The sequence below is a fragment of the Dunckerocampus dactyliophorus genome, chromosome 14 (assembly GCF_027744805.1).
Source record: "Dunckerocampus dactyliophorus isolate RoL2022-P2 chromosome 14, RoL_Ddac_1.1, whole genome shotgun sequence".
NCBI classification, from domain to species: Eukaryota; Metazoa; Chordata; class Actinopteri; order Syngnathiformes; family Syngnathidae; genus Dunckerocampus; species Dunckerocampus dactyliophorus.
The window spans coordinates 2,929,837-2,947,966 of record NC_072832.1 but is presented as its reverse complement, the minus strand read 5'-3'; the positions used below and the strand labels follow the sequence as shown (position 1 = coordinate 2,947,966).

Below are 18,130 nucleotides of genomic sequence, written 5' to 3'. Positions count from 1 at the left end.
GCTCACAATACCGCAAATACAGTAATTAGGACACAGGGTTTGTAAATGGCATGTGTTTTTATTACATGTACACTGTATGCTAAAATGATAGTTAAAGCTTGTTTTCACATAAATGAGTCTCTCCGTTGTTAGCTTGCTCAGTTACAAGCTTACTGGTCTCAGTTTGCAATAAGGTACACAAAAATACAGTAGTTACTAAGGAACTAATGAAGAGCTAATGAGAACTAATGACTAAGGCACATCAATTTAGACCAGTTACTAGGGAATTGATGAAGAACTTATGGGGAACTAATGAGTAGAGGAGTTACTGAGGAACTAAGGCACATACATTTAGAGGAGTTACTAAGGAACTAATGACGAACTAATGAGTAACTAATATGTAGTGGTTAGGGTTAGGGTTAGGTGGCTTTGTTCCTCATTAACTACTGTAATTTTGTGTACGTTATTTTAAAGTGTTACCGCTGACTATGCTAACAACAGTCAAAAGTCACGCAGATTTTCTGAATTTCTTTGTGACTTCCCTCTCCTCTACAAACAATGTCGTTGGTATTGTGATTTTGTAAACTATGTTTTATGCCAAAGTGTGTCCCGGAGGCTGTTTGTGGCCCGTGGCTGTTTTTTTTGTAACGGTATTAAAACACTTATAATACATATGTAACTTGTTAGCATGTCGTCATGGGTTGGTTTACAAAATGTAAACCCGTATCCTTTGACTTTACCGTATGCGGCCCTCGCTGGGAAAAGTTTGGACACGCCTGACATACAGGCTTCCTAACTTTTGACTGCACACCAACCAGACACTTCATTAGAAACACTAACATTAATTTAAAAAAAAATGTAAGTGACGCTGTCAGCGAGGTATTCATTCAGGCATATGTTTACCATCATGGAACTCCTCATCTTCATGCAGTACCTGCCTCATGTTGTCTGAAGGAAACAAACACTGACATCCCGCTGAATGCAAAGGACGACATTAGACTCATTAGAGTGACTGCAGCAGTCGTGCCAAGCTGATTGGAGAACAAATAAAAGATTTTAAAGCCTTTAGAGAAGAAGAAAGCTAACAAGAAAATTGCACAGTGTCCGATTGTTTGTGTGGAAAGATAAGCCTCGCATCTCGTAACGCTGACACATCAGACATATCATCTATTTATTTGTTTTCAATGTCAAAGTAAGACTTTGCGCCCACGTCTGCTTTGCCAAACAATCAGGGCGCTTGAGGGAGAAAGAGTTGAGGCGCTGCGGAGTATTCATGAGGTGAAAGTGATGCTGCACGACGTGGCAGCTAGTTGCGTTGCGCTCACGCCGTCGTCGTTCGCGTCGTCGTCAAGTGGCATCAGCGTCACTGGTGCAGTCAGTGATTCAGCACTTCCTTTGAAGTGTGTATGTGTGTGTGTGTGTGTGTGTGTGTGTGTGTGTGTGACAGATCCGCTATACTTGCATTAACTCCGACAAGAAGCTTGTGTTAGCATTGATATCTTTTAGCAACGTTTTATCAAAAACCATCACATAATCATGAGCTCCTTTGTGGCGGCCCCCATGGGTTGTGTCTGAAATGCTTAGGAAGGCACACGTATGCTTGTCGGTCCCCTAAAGGTGTGTACCAAATTTTGTGGTGATTCGGCTAAGCAGCCTCAAGTTATAGGGTGTAGAGTGCTTTGAGATGTGTGAGAAATTTCAAGTCAAACATTATAACAATGTGGTTTATTTGTCAGAAAAAGAAGTAGGGGCAACCCCATCTTATTCAGACCCTCCAGGATTTCCCGACGTAGCAGAAATGATGTGCAGCCTCGCAAGCTTGTCCAATTTTTGCAACTTCCCTGCACATTTTGGCCAATCATCGTCATTTTCACCAATGGCAGCACTCAATGCGCACGTCAACTAACTGTCTAACCCAAGGGTATCCAAAGTGTGGCCCGGGGGCCATTTGCAGCCTGCAGCTTGTTTTTTAATGGCCCTACAAAATACAACTAAACAGGAAAACCAAAAGGAAAAACAACAGCAAAATTGCAAGAAAAGAGCAGTACTTTTACAAGGTGGAAAAAAGTCATAATTTTGTCAGAAATAAAGTTATAATATAATGAGGAAAAACATATTTCAGAAGCAGAAAGTGGAAATATTACAGGAAAAAAGTTATTTGAAGCCGTATTCATGAAACAAAACCGTTAAAAAATTTGATTGCAAAAACATTTTCAAATAATAATATTTTGGGACAAAGTCATAATTTTATGAGTCGGGATGCTCCGATCAGGGTTTTATGCTGCCGATACTGATCATCCATGAGTGAGATCGGCCGTTACCGATACCGATTACATGGATGAACTGTACATTTTTCCATGTATTTATGATGAGTGGTATTGGTCAGGGACGTCGTTAGGGTCTGGCAAATATGTAATTATTATTATTACTTTTTTAAAAACATTAAAAATAAAAATTTTAAAAATCCGAATGTCTTTTTTTTGTCTTTATTTGTGTGAAACAATTTTTGTACCATGTGACACAAACTTTACTTACCTGGTCTAACCAATCCAGTGTGTCCCTGCATGGCCCACCCATGTCCTCATAATATCATGACTTTTAAAAATAATAATAATCTTTTTTCTTATAATGCTTCATCTTTATGCAACTAAAAATGACATCAGTTTTCCTCATAATATTGCAACGTTATTCTCGTAAAATTATGATTTTTTCTGGTTCAATTACGACTATTTTCTCTTAATGTTATAATTTTGTTGTTGAAAAATTACTGCTGTTTTTTTTCTTTCATTTATACTGTTGTTTTTTAATTATATTTAGATTGTGCCGCAAGGCAATAAAAAAACAGCCGTGGGCTTTGGACACCCCTGGTCTACTCCATACATTTTATTGATTGCCCCCGCTGCCCCACCCTTACTCTGCAGCTTTGGGCAAAAAGCAGTGACGAGCTGGAATTCAGAAAATAGTTTTAAAAAGCAGAAAGATGAGCAATCTCATCGTGGTTGCCTTTGCACGCTCGGCAGGTCCTTGCTGTTTATTGGACGTGTCTTTTAATGAACTCATTCAATGGAGCACAGCAGCAGCTGGTCAGATAACTAAAAATGCACGACCACCTCCACGTATGCAGCTGAGCATCTTCTGAATGCAAAATGACTGCGGAGTTGCGCCACCTAGGAGGAAAATTGTTAATTGTGCTTAATGTAAGCATGTTTGTAAGTATGTAGAATAGGAGACTAGGAATAGGAAGGAGTGTCTTGTGGAGGTTGTGATACAGTGGACGTCAGTTTCAATGTATGCATCAGCCACAGACGTCCTTACAATGCCAAGCTGCAAGACTATGCCAATATTTACTACTCTTTGCGATTGTGATTTATCTAGAAACTGCTGTAAATCTTGGATTAAACCAGCAAACCAAAGATTAGAGTGCAACCCCCTGCACCTCCCGAGCCACTGAAGGTCATATTGACGACTAATTCCATACGAAATCCTCTCTGCTAAGTCAGTTTCTGCCGCGCTGCCTGTCACTTGTCTGCGGGGAACAATTTTACAACTGTGAAGCACTAAATCACAGCTCAGATGACACGACCGCCTTGGCATCGATAGTATTGACAACAATATACTCTCACCTTAGTCTGACAGCGGGAGTGAAAGCAAGGATGGAGGGCGGCGGGTGTTTATCTCCCTAAAAGTGAGGGCACGGCGAGATTTAGTGCAGCTGATGCCGGGATGAGTCATTGTTACGGAAAGTACAGTGTTGTAAGACGTTTAAATGTTAAACCGAGCCATGTTGCAGGTGATTTAAAACGCTGATCGCTACATTTCCTCCCAGCTGGTGGGCTGAGGAGTTGTTGAGTCGGGGGAAACCAGGATGGGAGCATCCACTTATTAATGTACAGTATATACAACAATTAACATAATTCATCTTTATTTAATGTTCTAACGATAATGCTGATATTTCTGAAACATATTTTTTAATATTATGATGTTCCTACCTCATGAATAGATTTATATACAGATATACAGTATAAGGTGCTGGAATAGCACTGCTGTTGATGTGTTCAGGTCAAAATAAAGCTATAAAAGAGAGTTAGACTCTGGTGGGACACTATTGTGCCTCTGTGAGCCGTCACAGCAGAGAGGGATGGCTTGACATGGTTTGCATGCGTTAATTGCACTAAAAATTTGAAGGTCATTAATTAAATAAATTGGTTACCGCCGTTAACGCCCCGTTTTTGACAGCCCTAGTACTTACACAAGTGGAGTGTTTCTTCTTCATTTTCTCTTTCTGCAAGATTAGCTGTCTTGTAAAAGCAGCATTTTCCAAATCCATTCTAATCCCGCTCATGTTTAATTCACCAGGCACCGCCCCCCCAAAAAAAGTGTTTATTTCAGATCACAAATTGCTTAAGCTCTCTCCATTAGATCAGTTACGGCACTTTCACATCAGCGGGCCAGGACGCCGTCGACAACATCGCGACACGCATCTCCGCCGTGACTCCCGTGTCGAATCCCGGGACTTTGCTCCGAGTCACAGCGCATCTTGTAAATGAGACCGCCTTATTTGGGCTGTGAAATCAATGAGACAGTCCCGATTCATGAAGTATTCACTGCCCTTGTAGCGCTCCGTCGTATTACGCTTGTAAAAATGAGGACAAGACGACAGGCAGATGACATCCTGTTTTCACGGGCAAAGAAATGGACCAAATTGAAATGTCTGTTTCATAATATTCAGCTTCTTTTGCTTTTTTTTCATTTTTGTTGGTGAGTGACTGAACTGGTGCATTGAGACGTGGAGTTCTGAGGAAAAACATGACATGACTTTTGTGGAGCTGTCGGATCTGCATTGGAGACGCTTCTTTGCTGGATCACAGAGTGATTACTAACTATACATTCACCTCCACAATCATCCATTCATCAATTAAACCAGTATCCATCCATCCTTGCATACATACAGTTATCCATATTAGGGGTCTATGGCATAATCATGGTTCAGTACGTACCTCGGTTTTAAGGTCACTGTTTGGTTCATTTTGGGTACAGTCATGGCTGCTCCTTGACACAATCTTTAGCCGAGGACTCCAAACGCTGGGCTGCTTTGTGTTTGATTACCAAGTACACGCATCGCTATTGGGGTCGGGCAATTGTTTGAATTTGAAGGATTCCGGTCCGGATTCCTGGTTTCCATTGCGGTTTGTAACGATTCTGGATTCCGATGCTTTTAAGAGGCAGGGTCATAAAGGTTTGCATGGTTTAAATGACTTCTTTTTCAATGAAATGTCTGAACTTCTCCATGAATTGTTTCATAATATGAGCTATTTATCAACTTTACGTGGAATTCCTGACAGGGCTATTTTCAACCAGTATATAAATATCAAAGCATTCAACTTGAGTATAAATGTCATGAAGTTTCTTCTTGTAGGAGTACACTTTCACAAAAGATGCTTAGTTTGAAAAGCAGTACCGTTTGTTTGTTGCCTCAGTGTTGATGTAAGCTATTTGTTGATGACACCCTTATTTTGTTAACACAAGTAAACAGGATATAGCCCAATGTGCTCTTATTGTGAAGGCCGGAAGTGTGTTTTGTGAGTTGAGAAGGTCCCTTGACTGTTGCTAACAGAGACTTACTGCACAGATGAATAAACTTGCCTAGCTCCCGTCCTTTATTTACACCGGACTTCCACACCAACTTGCATCCTGAAACCCTCAGTTGCATTGGCATGAATCAGACATCAGTTTGTGTTTGACTTCCCTGATTATGACCGCTTAGAGGAAGTCCGACGTAGCGCATCAAAGACGTGGTACTCTGTTATTTCTACACCATGAACGTGTGAACATTAATCATATTGACTGTGCATGATATCATTGTGTTGCAAATTTTGCACTGAGTCGACCGCTCTTATTGATGAAGTCAAGCCAATAACTTTTTTCGAAATAAAAACATTTGAACAAGAATCAGAACGTTAGTCCCGGTTCCCATCGATGCTCGAGATTCGATGCCCAACCCTAATCACTACATCATGCGGCATTTCCGCTGATGTTGTACTGAAAAACAGGATTACGAATACAAGCACTGGACGGTGTGAAGACACAAAGAGCATTATGTAGTCAAACAAAGCCATTTTGAAGATGTATTTATAATAACGGGTGACATATGGTGACGCAGGTGTCACATAGCTTCCAGAAAATGAGCAATGGCCACCGTCCACTTCAGAGGGACCATTTAAGGGACATTTTTCCACCATTATCATCCTTGGCAATGACTGCTTTGCCCTCCTCTCTCCCTCTCTCTCTCTTGTCAGTGGGTTTCCTGCACTGTGATGGGCTTGAGCGGAGGGGGTGTCCATTAAGATGCCAAAATCAGATCATGAAAAATACATTTTGTTTCTGTACGAGCACAGAGAAGGTTGGGTCGGGATTTTGCTTATTAAGGTTCTGTGGTTGATGGCTGTGTTTTACAAAAGGGGAACAACAAAGCCACCAATAAGCAGTCCCTCCAGGACTTTGCAGGCTTTTTTGTGTGGTTGTTGCGGCCTAAAATGGCGGATTTTGCGGTAGCGTTTTCACAAAGTTGCGGAAAAAGGCTTAGTTTTTCAAGAACATTGCATCGGCTTGTAACTTCATGCATTTGTTGTTGTTTGAAGCGTGGCCGCACGGGGACCTGGTGGTTAGCACACTGGCCACACAGTCGGGAGGGCTGGGTTCGTATCCCTGTTTGGGCATCTCTGTGTGGAGTTTGCCTTTCTCCTCGTTCGTGCGTGGGTTTTCTCCGGGTACTTTGGCTTTTTCCCGCAATTTTTTTCCCAAAAATATGCAAATTAGATTAATGAGAGACTCTAATTTGTCCATAGTTATGAATAGTTCTTTGTCTATATGTACCCTGGCGACCAGTTCATCATGTACCCCACCTCTCTCCCAAAAGTCAGCTGGGATAGGCTCCAGCATACTCCCGCAAAGAAAATGAATGAATGAATGCTGTAAGCGTTCTAACCCCAAAAAGCACAGGATTTCAACAAATCTAACAGAATATGCTTTATTTGCGTTAGGGCTGCAACTATTGCAACGTATTGTTTCGATTCATCGCTTAAGCTTTGTGGACCAAACCACTAACTGTTTGGTTTGGTCCGCAACATCTAAGAAAAGAAGCAAACATGTCGATCAGTGTTTTCCAAAGTCAAAGCTGATGTGTGTGGTTTTGCCTAAAACACAAATATTATAGGTCTGCTGTCATGGATGACTATGGAAATCCAAAAATATTCACATTTGAGAGGCCAATATTTGCATTTTTAAATAAAAAAACGATCAATCGAATCAATTAATTGGATAACAGATGAATCATCGATTCATTGATTCATTGTTGCAGTTCTAATTTGCATATTTAACAGATTTTCTGCACTTATTTTTATAGTTTGGTCGGTCCTGCAACTTATAGTCAGGTGTGACTTATATATCAAATAGTGTGGATATCTAATTCAACATGTGCTGCCTTTAAGACAAAGTGGGTTAGTGGTTGGTTTTTTGGCGACAACCAGTTGCCTCTATGGTCCATTTAGTTGGTGCACAAATTGAATGATACAGAGCATAGCGGATGCTTTTTGCGTTGGACACGATATGTCTGTAAGTTATGTGCAACTATAGGTACATGACACCTGTGTGGATTGAGAAATGCCGTATTTTAGACAGCAGCGTTGTTTAATTAGGACACTAATTACAGTATCTAGCTTTGAGAGTACAGCTGCTGTGTCAGCCACTGACTAACTAAATACACACTCATGATTTTCAGTCTATTTTAATTAATTTGTTAATACAACATTTTTGGTGGTAAAATATGGCTGTTCAATATGGTTCTACACAAGTGTCTACAAGTGTCTTCTTGGAGAACATTTCGACATTTCTTAAACAGGTAAGCTTTAATATGCAAATAAAGCATATTTTGTTATCTTAATCGTCACCTTGTGCTTTTTGGGGGTTAACGTTACAAACAACACTTCAAACATTGACAACAACTTAATAAAATGGCAATCCCATGCAATGTTACTGACGGGAAATAATCCTCAAAACATTGTAACTTTTGCCACAACTTTGTGAGAAATCTGACATTTTAGGCCGCAGCAATCCTGAAGGGACTGGTTCATTTTCAAGAAGGGCATCTGGGGCTATTGTGTGGACTTTATGTTGAAGTATGCTTAAATTCCACTGCTGTCAGTTGAGGGATGCTGCAGAAGGCCCTCCAGTCTTAATCTCTGCAGCCTGGGGGAGGAAACATTGACCTAATGCAACAAAATTCTACCCTCGTTTTTTTACACAGCGAGCTAACAAGATGGACAAGCAAACGTCTAGATATCCATTTTCCATACTGCTTATACTGCTTATCCTGTTCTAGGTGAGTGGAGTCTCTCCCAGGTGGGGTGCATCATGAAGAGAGAAATAGAGCAGCAGAAAGCCCACATTTAAAAGAATGTGGTGCTTTCAACTCTAAACAGAAATGTAGGCACTGACAATCGGAGAACTGGTGAAAGGGTAGGACTGAATAAACTCAAGTGTGCAAGTGTGAACATGTGATGTTTTTAATATAACTCTGTTAAGCATGTTTGAAACTGTTTCCTTGCTGCCCTCAGTCTTACCTTGGATAAAAACTGTCAGGACACTGGGAAAATGCAAAAAAAAATGGAAGTTTACTAGCATCAGGGAACAAACCGTGTCCGGCTTTGTACAAAAAAACAACCCCTTTGCGTATTTGCCCCCCTGTTTTCCTAATATAACTTTGTTAAGGGTGTTTGGAACTGTTTCCTTGCTGCCCTCAGTCTCATGTTGGATAAAAACTGCCTGGACACTTGGAAAATGAATAAAATGCAACCTAAAGGAAGTTAGGGAACAAATTGTGTCTGACTTTGTACAAAAACCAACCCTTTTGCATATTTGACCCCCCTGTTTCCTGCACATGTCAGTGTACATGTACATTTCTTCTGTCATCACCTTTTACATTTTTATAGACAGGAAAATAAAAATTGTCATTCATTTGTCAGTCCTCAGTCCAAAACAACCCCGCAGTTGGTTGTCAGTCCTACTTCCCTATTGTTCTTCGTCACTACGTTATTTAGCAGACAGCGCCTGCTATTGTGATTTATAGCGCCTTAATGTAGTCGCACGCTTGCAGCGCAGCCGCTAGACTTCCTTTTCCAGCAGCCCCCCTCCTGTTGCCATCACTATTGATTTGCCTTCACTGCCTTGTACAGTACCTGTGGTTTCTTTCCATTGTCAACGCCATACTTGGCTTTTGGACAAGCTTTGTATCGGCTGTTTTCAGAACGTAATGTGTCAGTTTTACTTTTGTGTGCAAAACTGCTCCACTGTCAACAAAGACTATATAATTGGAGAGTATGAAAAGCTATGAGAGGAATGAGAGCATGGGATTGCTGTTTTCTACAATATCCTGTTTTGCTGCAATTTTTCTGAATGTCAGGAATGGTGTTTTTGCATCGAAAACGATGACAAAGACAAAATAACATATTTGGATGCATAGCGGTAACGAACAGGCTTTAAGGGTGTGTTCACACTTGTCATGTGTCGGCTGAGGTTGCGCGTGCAGTTCGTTTCAGTCACGTGTGAGCGCCATCACCCAGCCGAACCCTGGTTTGCACCCAACAAGAGATGGACAACAATAATGAGCAATGGAGATTGAAGCCAGATGATGAGGGTTCTGGAGCTGAATCTAATCTAATAATTACCAGTAAGCAGTTACATTTATTGGAAATGTTGATCCAAAATTGGAGGAGAATGTCAACGTCAAGCTAGCAGGAGTTTTTGTAGGAGGAGGAGGGAGTCTGCGCAGTTTGTGGTGGCACCCCGATGCAGCAGCATAATGCAGGCATAAATATATATATATACAGCTTTGTTTACATAAACAGCTTTGTGACGTTTTAGTTTGAGAGTTTATTATCGGAAAATTGTAACTTTTTTTTCTCATTCGTTTATGATTTTTAAAATATTTGAATGTCTGTTTACCAAAATAGTTTGAGTTCACTCTCATTCCTGTTTTTCCATTTCTGTTGGGGTTTTTTTAAATGTATTTTCCAACTATTTCAATTTTGCTAAAGCCTCCTTTTTTTTTTATTTCTCTCGTTGGAGTACAATTTTTTTTCTTAATGTTTTGATGTTATTCTTGTAAAATTGATGCTGTTTTTTCCATTGCTGATGTTGCTTTTTCCATGGAATATTTTGACCTCATTCACGTAGTATTATAACTTTTTCTCCAGCCTGATTTTCCAAAAATTACAACTTCATTCTTTGTTTTGTTTATTTCTCATAATATTACAACTTAATAAAAAAACAACTTTCTTCTTTAATATTTTGACTTTATGCAACTAAAATGACACAATTGTTCCTCATAGTATAATTTTATTGTGAAATTACGACTTTTTCCAACAATCGCGGGTCACAAATGGCCCCCGAGCCTCACTTTGGACACCCCTGTATTTTTTTACGGCTGAGTTACTCATGTTTATTTGCTATTCGCAGGGATACACTGTATCAGGAAAAGAACAAAACAAGGAACTCTTCTGAGTCAATTTGCAACACCATCCTTATATAAATCAGTATTTATTATGCAACAAAGTGTTCTCCACTGGGCCTCAGAAGATCTTTGTGTGTCACCCAAGCCCCTGCACTTGAAACAGGATTGCCGCTGATGTTGTCTCGTGAAATGCCAACGACAGACTCAGCATGAGGGCACTCCGTTGCCAAAATGACACAGATGAACATTTTTGGAACAGGAGCTTTGCGAGCCCTTTGATTGACATAGTCTGACTACTTTTGGTTAATCAGCCAAGATTAAAACCACAGACGACACAGTGTCTGACTAGCTCTTATTTTTATTTACATATGTCACCCGGTTGGAAAAAATGTACACTTTATCCTCTTAGGGTGGATCAGGATGTCTGCCGGGAAACACGCCAGCGATCTTTGAGAGATGAAAACGTCAGCCGTAACATTATTAATATGTCAAAAAACAAGTTTTGTCTGGCTTGGGCTAAATTATATATTATTGCGGATAGACTTGAAGGGCATGTTTGTCATCTATTATAGACTTGGACAGCTCTATTACGAGTCTGAAAGGATGATAGAGCGGCAAAATAACATTGTATCCAAATAGTTTTCTCTCTGAATGAGTATGCGTGTGTAACAAATGGAAAATGTTAACCTGTTAATTAAACCTGAGTTTGGCCGTTGCGATGGTAAATAGACAGTCCAAAGACAAGAAAAAAATGCTCAGATTACACCGACTACATCAGGGGTGTCTAACTCTGTCGCACAGGGGCTAAAACTCAAAGCCGACTTTAGGTCATGGGCTCAACTGGACACCCACCGCCTATTTACCCTGAAATCAACACTACATTGAAAGTATTAAAAAGCTTTTTACCAACATAATCTGGGAATGTGGCGTACTCATGTGCATCATCAGCATCACAGATGCTTGTTTGTTAGTCAACTTTCACACCACTAAAATCACGCATAAAGCTAACAATCACCTATTACCCAAAAATGTCATACAATACTTCTGTACAAGAGAGGAGAAATACGATCTTAGGGAAAAACTGAACTTGAAACACTTAGAAATGCGAGAACAACGCTGAAAACCCACAGCATTTCTGTTTGTGGATTGAGTAAGGAACTCAATGCCCCAAGATGAGCAAATTCAAGAAACAATACGAGCAGTTGGTGTTTGCAAAATACAAGGATGAAGAGCCTTGAACTTGTTTTGTTATGCTTACTGATTATTATATTTATTATGAAAAAATATTAATAACTACATCGTGACACTGTTACATTACCTAATCATTCTTCTATGTATTAATAAATCAAATGTGGAATACAGGAAGTGAATAAATGCACTGCATAAGATGTGGAACGGATGGGGGGGTTGCATTAAATAGGCTTTGCTTCTTCCTACTCCTTTTGGACCTGTGGAACTGTGAGTTGAATTATGTGACGTATTCCGCTGTAACTTGTGTGTATGTTCAAATAAAATTAAAGCATTGCCATATTTATCTTCTCAAGGCGGAGGAATGTTCAGACGGGAATGGTTTCGCTCTTTTGTGGTGTCAAATGATGACCGTTAGGATATAATGGAGTGAGGCCTCTGCCCGTCAACAATGGTCGCTTGGGTGGTATCACCTTCGTTAGCATTCTATCCAGATGTGATGATGGTCGTGAACCCACCTGAAACCAAGGTGGCTGTGCCTTGTTTATGTTTTTAGAGGCGGAACGATTGAGTCTTTTAGGAAGGGCTGAGAGGGCAGCATTGTATGAGGGAGAAAGGTGTCGCAGACCTCCCCCTCTGTTCAGCGATGGCTTCTCAACCTTAACGCAGATGGCTTCCCTCACTCCTCTTTCAAACCAGCTGCCTTCTCGGCCCAGAATGTGTACATTTGCGTCCTGAAGAGTGCTCCTTCTCTCTGAGGTGAAGTTGCTGGATGAAATTGCAGCCCAGGTTTGACACGTATGGATTAGATGAATCCAACAACACTGCAGCTAACTGACATTTTCTTTACATTTTGGACACTTTTAAGCTTCTGTGAACGAGGGTAGAACCTGTTTATGTCAACAACCTATCTAAGTCCCGGTCCACTGTGTTCTTTTTATTACTAAAGAACGTATTACGAAGCCAAGTCCAAATACAAGTCCAAGTCCACTGCTTATGTCAACATAAACGTGACACCTAAAGTGTGTCATTCCTATGAAAAATCAGCATTCGTTGAAGTACTGTTAACTTCATCATTATCACTCGCCTGTTTTTGCAAAATCCTATTTGTGGTTATGTTAAGAATTAAGAAGGCCAAGAGGGGCAACAGGAAAGGAACTGACAGTTATCTTCAAAGCGTCGGCACGGGGCACCAAAGATCCTTTCTGCTTCTTCAGCCACTCTTTCTGCAGCTAACAAAACGCACTCATTCAAACTTTGCACAGGAAAGTAGAAAGAATGTCAACAAACAAGCTGTAGGTTCAACAATTCTTTAATATTGTTCATTTGCGATGATGTCGATGTGAGTCAGCCAGTCCGAGGGGCGTCAACATGAACTGGTTCCACTGTAAAATTCAGAGCCAAATTGCAAATGTACGGTACATGCATTGTTGTTTTTTTAAAATACCTCCAAAATGTCTCCCTTTACTCAACTGTCAACTTCTGTTTTCAGCATGCGAGTTGATGAACCAAGGCATTCTCGCCCTGGTCACATCCACGGGCTGTGCCGCTGCCAGCGCCCTGCAGTCTTTGACCGACGCCATGCACATCCCCCACCTCTTCATCCAGAGGAACGGGGACGGCGCCCCCCGCACGGCCTGCCAGCTCAACCCCAGCCCGGACGGAGAAAGTTACACCCTGGCCGCTCGTCCCCCGGTCCGGATCAACGACGTCCTGCTCACCCTGGTCTCGGAGCTGCACTGGCAGAAGTTCATCATCTTCTACGAGAGCGACTACGGTAAGTTTGCATACTTTGGATTTAAACGTATTTGAACTGCTAACAGGAACACAACAAAACCACGCTAGGGTTCAGCTCAGTACAGTCTGGAACAGTTAAGCCATAGGAGAGAAACATGACACCAACTTATTCAACAAAAAACAGGAAATCCACGCCATCAACAAAAGACAACAATGACTAATTATCCAAGGTTAACATGCGAAATACAAGCTAAAGAGTTGTTTGCCACCACGGGGGCGAGAATTAGTCACTTACAGTACAGGAGCGGCTTGGCATATACTATACTTTAGCAGCGCTAGCATAGCATTGCGTTGCAGCATGTTGCTCCTAATTTGCCTTCCGTTCTCAGTCTCATCTTGATTCTTTTTAACGACAACGCGATAATGTCTTTGATAACAAGGAGAAAAGAACATTTCTCAAGGCTTTTTTGGTGTAAAGTTGTCTCTGGGGCACAGGTGTCAAACTCAAGGCCCGGGGGCCGGATTTGGCCTGCCATGTCATTTTATGTGGCCCGCAAAAGCCTATTTGCCATATTTGTATATATATTGTAATTTTGTTAGTAATATTAATTTTGTTTTTACTTTTTTAAGATTTATTTTTCATTATTTTACTTTTATACAGTACTATTGTAAAATTATATTTATATTATTGTATTTTTATATGTATGCTGTATGCTATAATTATTTTTTTTACTTTATATAAATATATTTACATAAGTAACAATTTTAATAAATAAAAATATTTTTACAATAATCTAAAAAAATTAGTATTTAAAACATATTTTACAATAATTTAATAAACATTTATTTTTCCATTTACAATAAATAATAACATAATATATTAAAGTAAAAACAAAACAAAAACAACGTTAATTTTTTTTTTATCAAAAAGACAATCTTTCTTGCTAAATGTATTTGTTGTCAATATTGACAGAAAAACTTATACGTTTTTGTTGTCAAATCCAATTTAAAATGACTGTTTTTGATTAGTTATTAATGACAAATGTATGTAATAATTAACTAAATTGTACAATAGAATTATAAAAAGTGGCCCTGTGAGGATAACCATAATTGCGATGTGGCCCACGGTGAAAACCAGTTTGACGCCCCCGCTCTATCACTATGTGGTCTACTATTCTGGTATTTGGTCAAATCAGTGCCTAATTCATGTGAAATACAGAAAGTTTGTTGTGAAGTACTCGCCCTTTTCTAGTGTTCCACATTTTCTGCTGTGTCTTTCCCAGATGTATTTGGGAAACCAACCATCTGCCTTGTCAGACTACACGTTTTAATGAAAACAATGGCATCAGCGGTGGTTATTAGCATGCAGACAAGTGAAATCAGACCCTAATTGGATCATCTGTGGCGCCATGAAAGACAAGAGCGTCCCGATAGTGTCTTACGTTGTCTCAGACGTTCTTCATTCTAGTTTCCTCACTCTAATTAAGGTGGCTCTACGGACCTGCGGCCTTTCTTGACAAGCACAAAAAGGCAAATGGTCGCGTGTGACGACTTGATTGGCAAGAAGACAATACATCGTTGTTCCTAAAACACAGTCTGAACTTGGGAGGAGGGCCATTGGACAGCGTTAATGAGTGTACCTTTTATATTGTTTCCAGTGCCGTGGAATAAAGCAAGAAGGGACTCAGAGGCAGTGCTTCACCTGAAAATAACTTGCTTGGATCTTTTCATCAATCCAGAATCGAGTCTCAAGGCTTGTAATAGTACAGAACGGAATACAGAAAAAACTATTAGGATGCCTTTTGAAAACTTAAGAGACTGTCAATTCTCGAGGGTAATTATAGCCAGGTTTTTTTTCCTAAGCCACAAACAGGCTGTATGAGTTTTACTTGTATTTTTGTATTATTGTTATTTATTATTGCTATGAGAGGTTGTAATAACCAGGCCCATCCTCAGGCTTAGGGTTAGAACGAGGTTGAAGTCCACTTGATGGATGCTTTTCTTAAGATGTGGGACGTCCCAAGCAGCGTGATTTTCTGCAGTCCCTGGATTTTGATATCACCAGCCATCTGTGATATCACGTCCTAAGGCCCCCATCACCTTTCATTCCCCACATCTTGGTTTCTGGGTCTTTGTATTTAGATATCTTTATTATTATTCTTATTATTATTATTATTTGGATTTTATTTTATTCCAAAATGTTCATTTGTTTAACTTGAATAATGATGTGGAGTACATGAGACAGCGGAAAGTGGACACGTAGCTCTCTTTATTGTTTTTTTTATTTATTTACTCTTTCAATACCAAAAACATTTTTATACGTTTTTATAATCCCAAACGCCCTACCCCACGTATGTACGTATTTGTACTTGTTTTAATAGCGCCGATGAGCTCACTGTAAACAAGAGCGCGGCAAGTGTAGCACGCGTAAGTTTCACTTCAACGGTTGAGTAGCAGCATTTGAAAGCGGGTGTGAAATGATGCTCAATGTAATGAATCAGAAAAAAAACATATTGAGCACTTTTACTGCTTCTCCTCCTCTGATTCAGTTTGTAATGTGGGGGAGATCTTATCTCTGCAGCAGCACAGCTAAATGTGTTTTGATTTCATGACAATACTTAACAAGCTATGAAATGTAATGACTGAGCAAACGTGAATTATTTGTAGTGCCTAAAAGTTCAGGCGAATTCCTTGTAAAACATTACATTTAAGGCATTTTAGTGCCCCCTGGATGACAACCAAAGTGACCAAACTGTTCGCAAACTTGGCTGTCAATTAAATAGAACTCCCAGCAGCCCCTCCGCATTTTGTTTTCAGCGCTAATTAGCCAATGCTGGCATGCTAACGTGCAAAATATGAGCTAATGTGTGAAAACGCTGCCAAGAAAAGGACGCCTCCCAAACTAGAACTGCTTGCCAGCATTCATTTTTTATTTTTTGCTCATCAAAAACAGTGCTGAGTCATGATTTTAATATTTACTCAAATTTGTAAAAACAGGTTTTTATTAGATTTATTAACTGTAGTTAATATTCATATTGTATTTATTTCACTTTTTTTAAGTAGTTCTTTTAATCAGGCATTAAAAATTATGTTTTTACCTTTTCCAACACTTAAAAACATTTTTTTAATATATTTATGAAATGTAATTTATCTTATGTATAATATGATATATCATATTGTTTGTTTTGATGTTATTATGTAGTTATTCAAATAAAACTCATCTGCTCTAGATTGCCCCCTTAAAACCTTCATTAACAACACATGCAGTGTTTATGCAGCATTTACATAATCAGCTGTCATGACACTCACAAATAAGTTGAAATAAACTAAAAATAAAACTAAATAAAATGCATTATCGTGTTCCTAACACATTTCATTTATTATCTACGTCAATTTTACCTCCGAGTCTTGCATCTACCTCGTATGTTTGCACATTTCACAGTATTTGCACCGTTGTGGTTTTTTGTCGATTGTGCATATCGTCTAGATACGAGAGGTGGGAGAAAGTCAGTGTTTTGCAAGTCTCAAGTAAGCCTCAAGTCTTTAATCTCAAGTCTCGAGTCAAGAGTCAAGTAAAGCCAAGACAGGTCAGGTCAACTCTGAAGTCACTGGCTCGAAATGTTCAAGTCCTTACAAGTCATAAGCATGTTTAGTGTCTCCCAAATAAAATGCAGTTTTAACAATGTAGCAAAGTGTTACATTTGACAAATACAATGAATGCATTTTCAATTGTTTTCTTTTTAAATAAGATCAGCGTGACAAGACTTCACAGAAAAAGAGTGCTGACGTTGCATTCATACACATTCCTTGTTTGTTCTGAAGCCTGATTGGATGTTATTAGGGATGGCCGACATTATCGGCCACCGGTAACTATACATCTGTATTGTTTTTTTCCCTACAATAAAAGCCGATACAGGGCTTTTATTGTATTGTAGCCCCCCAACACACACACACACACACAACCATCATGCTAGCTTGATGTTGACATTCTCCTCTGATTTCAGATCAACATTTGCAATAAAAGTGAAAAAAATAACATAAATATTACATTACATTTAATCTACTCTCTCTTTAATCTGCCTCACAGACGTGTTAAATGCATTTCAACTCTAAAATGTTTAGACACTCGCCACTAATGAACTCGAACTTAAGACCAGCAATGAACTGATGGAATTGGAGTCCTTGTGTAGAGGTTATATATATAAGTTTCACTTTTACATCTCACAGGATCTATGGTGCGTTCAAGGGTCACTGAACAAAGTGCGAAATCTCCACGCTTGACAAAAAACATGTAAAAAATGTTGGGATTTTTTTTTTTAAACTGGTACACGCATGGCAGAGTTTTCCAAAAGTGCGCCCTGCGACTCGTTTAATGTCGTTCCGTTGTAGAAATAAAAGAAGATGCTTAAAAACAGCAACATTTGAAAAATAGAGCAATGTAAAGAAAAAAATGTTGATTCTAATAATTAATAACACAAAGCAGTGGCTTTTTTTTATTTTTCGTTTTAGCCTTTAGCCAGTAGAAATGACATACTTTGGAGTAGTCATTGCACAGCAGTATGGATGTTCTATCCACTGAAATAATGGTGGTAACAGCTGGCATACTGCACACTGTAAATGTTGCATGATTGTGCGTGACTGCAGAGAATATACAGTCAACGCTTCCACCATAGAACAAGAAGGTATTCTTTTTCTTGACAGTCTTAAGTGCTTCGCAGT

The 18,130-nt window shown here is 39.5% G+C and overlaps 1 protein-coding gene across 7 annotated transcripts in view; it reads left to right on the top strand.

The window, feature by feature from the left end:
- Positions 1-18,130, top strand: part of grid1a (glutamate receptor, ionotropic, delta 1a) — a 342,967-nt gene that overhangs the window by 162,566 nt on the left and 162,271 nt on the right. For all 7 annotated transcript variants that reach the window (XR_008573689.1, XR_008573690.1, XR_008573691.1 and 4 more), the window contains exon 3: positions 13,167-13,451. Coding sequence is in view for 2 of the 7 variants with exons in the window: in XM_054799052.1 (XP_054655027.1) it covers positions 13,167-13,451 (285 nt within the window). In the remaining 5 variants the exon portion in view is untranslated. The remainder of the gene's footprint in view (positions 1-13,166; positions 13,452-18,130) is intronic.